General features: G+C 39.3%; 3 protein-coding genes across 4 annotated transcripts; 1 reads left to right on the top strand and 2 right to left on the bottom strand.

The window, feature by feature from the left end:
• Positions 1-1,098: 1,098 nt before the first annotated feature.
• LOC136244374 (uncharacterized) lies at positions 1,099-2,010 on the top strand. Its single transcript, XM_066035944.1, has 3 exons — positions 1,099-1,428; positions 1,482-1,706; positions 1,766-2,010. Exons 1-3 carry the CDS (start codon positions 1,163-1,165, stop codon positions 1,926-1,928), a joined length of 654 nt encoding a protein of 217 aa, XP_065892016.1. The 5' UTR covers positions 1,099-1,162; the 3' UTR covers positions 1,929-2,010.
• On the bottom strand, positions 1,941-3,243 carry LOC136244375 (uncharacterized). Of its 2 annotated transcripts, XM_066035946.1 has the most exons (6): positions 3,129-3,243; positions 2,889-3,075; positions 2,597-2,836; positions 2,376-2,547; positions 2,180-2,328; positions 1,941-2,135 (listed from the first exon to the last, which is right to left on the bottom strand). In XM_066035946.1, the coding sequence occupies exons 3-6, from the start codon at positions 2,682-2,684 to the stop codon at positions 1,981-1,983; spliced, it is 564 nt and encodes a 187-aa protein (XP_065892018.1). In that variant the 5' UTR covers positions 2,685-2,836; positions 2,889-3,075; positions 3,129-3,243; the 3' UTR covers positions 1,941-1,980. The 2 variants fall into 2 exon arrangements, with proteins under 2 accessions (XP_065892018.1, XP_065892017.1); XM_066035945.1 differs by having other exon boundaries at positions 2,889-3,218.
• A 1,013-nt stretch (positions 3,244-4,256) lies between these two features.
• LOC136243947 (uncharacterized) lies at positions 4,257-5,309 on the bottom strand. Its single transcript, XM_066035486.1, has 4 exons — positions 5,188-5,309; positions 4,881-5,070; positions 4,504-4,753; positions 4,257-4,438 (listed from the first exon to the last, which is right to left on the bottom strand). The coding sequence occupies exons 1-4, from the start codon at positions 5,307-5,309 to the stop codon at positions 4,257-4,259; spliced, it is 744 nt and encodes a 247-aa protein (XP_065891558.1).
• Between the last annotated feature and the right edge of the window lie 272 nt (positions 5,310-5,581).

Below are 5,581 nucleotides of genomic sequence, written 5' to 3'. Positions count from 1 at the left end.
GATATTCTATCTTACTCTATATCCTATCTTATATCTATTCTATCTTACCTTGCTGAATGTACTTGATTATAAACTTGTGATCTATATGGGACAATATTTCTCAGCAAAACTTCAATATTACAATTACAGTCTCAATACTCTAGATGAATAAAAGCTAAAAATTGAATTTATACTGCTATCTAGTCTTGTACCCAGACCTCCATCCACTGCATTATACAGAAGAATATCAACATCAATATATCAATATCAACATCTACAATTGAAGGCAAATCTTTTACTCTGGGTTTGGTCAATTTGATCAAGTCATTTTACTCAGTATGTAATATTTGTAACATGGGCACGGTGGATTTGCCTGATGTGTATACCAAAGTCCAAGGGCTGCAGGCATACATATCAGGAAAATCATGCAGCTTGATATTGTTGACTTCAACATTACAAGAGTTAGATATTGCCTGGATTATTGTTACGAAGCTGTTTCCAGCTAAGTCTGTGAGTCTAGTCTGCGAAATATGTACATTAAGATGCAACCCAAATGATTATTTCCCATGTCAAGGTTATTTCCCTTATCAAGCAATATTGAGCTCGTTGCATTGTTATTATAAATACAAGTACACAAAAAAATTTGAAGTGTTATATGCAGTAGGGATATAACACTTCCTATTGTTTTACTGTGATTTAATATTATGCACTACTCCAACTTATTTCAGTACTTTTTATCGATGTGCTATGGTCCCTACTCTAGTTGAAAATTCCAAATTTTCAACTAGAAAGAAAAGTGAAGACAGTCTTTTTGCTGTATTACTACTCTAGTGACTGCATGCAAGTGAAGACAGTCAGGTGTTTTAAAAGCAAAACTAAAAATTGAATCAAGATCAATATACTGAGACCAAAATCAGTAATGAGATTATTTACAGTATATGCACAATGTAAAATAATCGTTAAAGGTCAACTGAAATGGAAAAATTATTTTTGCTAAATATGTTTGTTTACTCATGCAATGACAGAACAACAATTTTTATAATTCAATTATTTGTAATTATCAAGTTATAAAGCTTTAAAAGCAGCGAAACGTCATATCCGGGAAAATCAACCGCAACCTTATGACGTCAACTCGAGCCACCGCGTAAAAGTTGTACAACAGTTACACTGTCATATTTCGACAATGGCAGGTGAAGTGTTAACCTCGAGTTCTCTCTCCGAGTCTGATGGCGATTCGATACTGTCAGGCTCTGTGTGTTATTCGACAGATCTCAGTGAAGACAGCGAAGCGATATCAGAGCCAGAGGAGGTGGACGAACCCGCTCGTGACGAAGTTCTACCATATCTGTTCGAACCAGAGAGACGTTCCGGGACCTACAGCGAATCTGAAGATGAAACGACTGTAGTAACAGGTGACTCAGGCGAAGAGCGAATTGGAAACACGAACTGGTAAAAGTGAATGGGGACTATTTAATGTTCAGTTAGTCAAGTTATTTGTTCAGGTGCACGTGCTATCACTGCCAGCCAATGCCAACAGCCAGGGAATCTGTTTGCTGTCAAGAAATTGACGAAATCAAAGATCTGTTGGTTGGTGATCCTGTTCCTGTTTGTATCACACAGCACATGGACTTTGCCAATGCTTGCCTGTGTAGAGTTGTGTTGTTGATAGCCTCTCATGGCCACCGACACCATTATGGAACTAGTGATATCCCTGCTGAGGAGAACAGGTGATTTTTCCATTGTTAATTATGAAGTCTTATAATTATAAATAATTATTTCTTCATAGAAAGTTTAGGTTTCTGGCATACAGACAACTGGCGTGGTGGGGTTGGGGCTACTTGGGCCGACACAGACGTATGGTACTCCCTTCTTGTGCAGTATCACGAATAAGGAGTGAATTTCCTTCTGATGATTACACAGGTCATCAATTTCCACCACCAACACCATAGTAATGTATGTACATATGCATGTCTATAAATTACATTAATATCAAGTAACTCTTTATTTTTTATAACGTGAAAATAATGGAATGTGGTCCTTATCTGGGTGTATGTATGCACTTGCTAATGATGGTTTATGAGGGGGTAGTGTGGGCTTATCCTCATCATCCTTCATGCGGTACTGTATGGTCTTTTCAGTTAGTTCAGCAACGTAATCTATAGAATGCATATCAAACAATAAACGAATACACACAACTAACTGTAGGTTTTAGGAACAGGAATTAGCTTTGGTGTAAATTCTCCTTGTTTAGGTTTAGGAAAACAGATCCGCTTTCGTTCTGCTCCAGCTGCAGTTGTAGCTTGTTCCCTCCCAAAATTCTCATTGAAGTGTAGTGCTGCTATCAGTAATCTAGTTTGAAGTGTATGCACAATGGAGTTCAATTGCACATCAGTCACCTTGCATGCATTCCATGGTCTGAAAATGCCAATAGCTTAGGGGCAAAGTGATTGATCACACTGTGGTAAGCCTCTAAGCTACTGGTTTGGTATAATGGTGACAGCTTCTTCATGTCCTGCAACAATCTGGTGTTGGTCACCACAGTGTCAAGTTTCTCACTTGCCTTACTCCCTGCACAACAACTGTCCACATGTTAAATAAAAGTAGAGTTAATGCTGACCTGGTATAAACCATTTCTTTCGTCTCTCTTCTAGGCTATCTAGAGGGTCATGGTAACAATCTTCATGTGTGTTGCAAACATGGTACATCAAGGACTTTCACCGCTTCACTATCTCATCACCATCACCATCTGGAGCAGAGGCAGCACACCAATACAAATGATTGGTAATGCTCTTGATCCACTCTCCAATGAGGTCACACTGCTTGGTCTTTGCTAAAGGTGCTAATTTCTTTTTAATTCCTGTTAACCAATGATATTAATTATTATTATGCAGCTGTATATATATATACACCTTTGGATATGTGCCACACATCATAACGATGTTCAATATCTGGCTTTTCCTCAGCCATGTACTTGGCAATTTGCTTGTGACGGTCAGTTACTAGTGTTGTCACTTGCAATGAGTTGTCAGCCAAAAACTGAAGAGCATTTACCAATCCAAATTTCTCCATATGATTACTGGATTTCACTTCATTGCTCTGTAACTCAGAAATTTAATTGAAACATTAAAGTGTATGCTTGACAATTATACCTGTACAAGTTCAATATGTAAAACTCTGTTTGTATCCAGGTCAATAACACCATATGATCCATATTTTGCTGAATGACCTAGACTGTCAGCTCTTCCATCTCCACCAACTGTAAGAGGGCAGTCTTTCTTTGCGATGGTGGTGGTTCCATACAGATATAACAGCCGGTTGGAGATACTGTGATTGGTGGAGGTGAAATGTTCTATCTGTGGTGCATGCTACACATAAGCATCCCAAAAAGTGGAAAATCTTTCCAGGAGTGGAACCACTAAATAAAATTGCTGCAGACAACAGTATGTTTGCTGCTGGAGTGTCTCTGATAAATGGCTGGCTGTTCCATACCCATGTGTATCCACAGTGATGGCAGCTTTGTCTGATGCTGATAAAAGTACCCTTCAGGTTGGCAACCTCACCATCACATAGTTGGTGGCATGATCTGCAAGCTGTGAAGAGCATTTACCAATCCAAATTTCTCCATATGATTACTGGATTTCACTTCATTGCTCTGTAACTCAGAAATTTAATTGAAACATTAAAGTGTATGCTTGACAATTATACCTGTACAAGTTCAATATGTAAAACTGTTTGTATCCAGGTCAATAACACCATATGATCCATATTTTGCTGAATGACCTGGACTGTCAGCTCTTCCATCTCCACCAACTGTAAGAGGGCAGTCTTTCTTTGCGATGGTGGTGGTTCCATACAGATATAACAGCCGGTTGGAGATACTGTGATTGGTGGAGGTGAAATGTTCTATCTGTGGTGCATGCTACACGTAAGCATCCCAAAAAGTGGAAAATCTTTCCAGGAGTGGAACCACTAAATAAAATTGCTGCAGACAACAGTATGTTTGCTGCTGGAGTGTCTCTGATAAATGGCTGGCTGTTCCATACCCATGTGTATCCACAGTGATGGCAGCTTTGTCTGATGCTGATAAAAGTACCCTTCAGGTTGGCAACCTCACCATCACATAGTTGGTGGCATGATCTGCAAGCTGTGAATAGGCTTAACAGATGGGACCTATACACAAGGAACTTGACTTCATCCTGAGGTGGTAGCTCTTGTGTGTCATCTCTACGATATCACAAAGGTATATTATTCAATTTTTGTGTTGCTATTATATGTGTTTACTCTGTGGTGTAGTCTTCTTGGTTTGACAAAAATGATGTGTCCAGATCTGTTTCCTCTTCAGTGACAAAGGAATCGTCAAGTGATGTCACCTGTGGAAGCCTTTGCAGAGGTGGGGCATTTAACAAGTTGCATTGTGTGCCAATACTGATTTGTTGAGGACAAGTGTCAGTCTGTGTTGCTATCATAGAGGAACATGATGTTATTATATCATGCTATACTATTACACCTGTATCTATTTTATACCTTTATTCTTCCCTTTGACACGAACAGTCACAGATACGGACTTCTTCTTAGGGTTTTTCTCTTGTGTAGGTGGATCAGGCATTGTGGAAGAGTGAGACATAGGATCACGACACAAAGGGAGAGTTGAGGAGTGATGCATACTGTCAGTTGAAGTGTGACACAAAGAAAGTTGTACAGTGGAATTAGTGGTACCCATATGCTCAAGAGTTGATTCAGCACTTGTAGTTGCAGAGAGGAGTTCTTCTACCACCTGTATCACAACAATAATTTTAATACTGACATCATTTGTAATTAAATTGTACATGTAATAATATATAGCTAGCTAACTTGTATAATGATATACCTATTGCATGTGTACTACGTAGTTATGGGCTTACCGATCTTTGCTCTCTTCTTTCGGATAATGGACGACTATGTGAAGCACTGCTGCTGCTAGTGTGCAATTGGTCGATGCTTTTTGGAAAGACGGTAGGTACAGCATCTGGCTTTAGGCGTTTCTGGGCAGGAATTCCAAAGGTATCACGATACAGGGATCCTTCTGCCTCGAAGGAATCTTCAGTAAAATGCCTTGAGCACAAAAGGGAGCTTGTCGAGGGGCCATCCCAGTCTTTTCTGTATCGCTTCACAGCACTTGTCCACCGTCATCGCATATTCTCGTCTGTAGGGAAGGAGTGCAAACTGTACCCCATCCTGCTAGTAGTTTTACAATCAGCAGCAACGCAACGTCGAGGCATAGCTAAAGACTTGACAATTGTACGTGATAGTGATGATAAGCTCTCTTGTAGTCGTACTACTGCCTTCGTCATCACGTACACTTCCGCTTGAGGTGATGTATCGTGATGTTGCTTCCGCAATAATAACCACAAATCTTTGTCCACAATTTTGAGGAGTCGTAACTCAACAATTACACATAATTGAATTATAAAAATTGTTGTTCTGTGCATTGCATGAGTAAACAAACATATTTAGCAAAAAAAAATTTTCCATTTCAGTTGACCTTTAATGCTGATAAATTACTTTGCTGTCTTGAAAATTTTGAAAGCTTGTTTGGGCTTAGTTTTACCTCACCAATACTGCC

This window comes from Dysidea avara, chromosome 14 (assembly GCF_963678975.1).
Source record: "Dysidea avara chromosome 14, odDysAvar1.4, whole genome shotgun sequence".
Classification (NCBI taxonomy): domain Eukaryota; kingdom Metazoa; phylum Porifera; class Demospongiae; order Dictyoceratida; family Dysideidae; genus Dysidea; species Dysidea avara.
Note: the sequence above shows the minus strand (reverse complement) of the source record. Positions and strands in the feature narration are given on the sequence as shown.

Bases quoted from the DNA above. Each gene is read 5' to 3' on its own strand.
- LOC136244374 (XM_066035944.1), top strand. From the start codon at position 1,163: ATGGCAGGTGAAGTGTTAACCTCGAGTTCTCTCTCCGAGTCTGATGGC. The intron at 1,429-1,481 runs GTAAAAGTGAAT...TTATTTGTTCAG, and splicing joins CGAATTGGAAACACGAACTG to GTGCACGTGCTATCACTGCC. The intron at 1,707-1,765 runs GTGATTTTTCCA...ATTTCTTCATAG, and splicing joins ATCCCTGCTGAGGAGAACAG to AAAGTTTAGGTTTCTGGCAT.
- LOC136244375 (XM_066035946.1), bottom strand. From the start codon at position 2,684: ATGTACCATGTTTGCAACACACATGAAGATTGTTACCATGACCCTCTA. The intron at 2,548-2,596 runs GTCAGCATTAAC...GTTGTTGTGCAG, and splicing joins AAAGAAATGGTTTATACCAG to GGAGTAAGGCAAGTGAGAAA. The intron at 2,329-2,375 runs GTGACTGATGTG...ACTTCAAACTAG, and splicing joins GACCATGGAATGCATGCAAG to ATTACTGATAGCAGCACTAC.
- LOC136243947 (XM_066035486.1), bottom strand. From the start codon at position 5,309: ATGACGAAGGCAGTAGTACGACTACAAGAGAGCTTATCATCACTATCA. The intron at 5,071-5,187 runs GTACAGTTTGCA...TTTGTGCTCAAG, and splicing joins AAAACTACTAGCAGGATGGG to GCATTTTACTGAAGATTCCT. The intron at 4,439-4,503 runs GTATAAAATAGA...CCTCTATGATAG, and splicing joins TGTCAAAGGGAAGAATAAAG to CAACACAGACTGACACTTGT.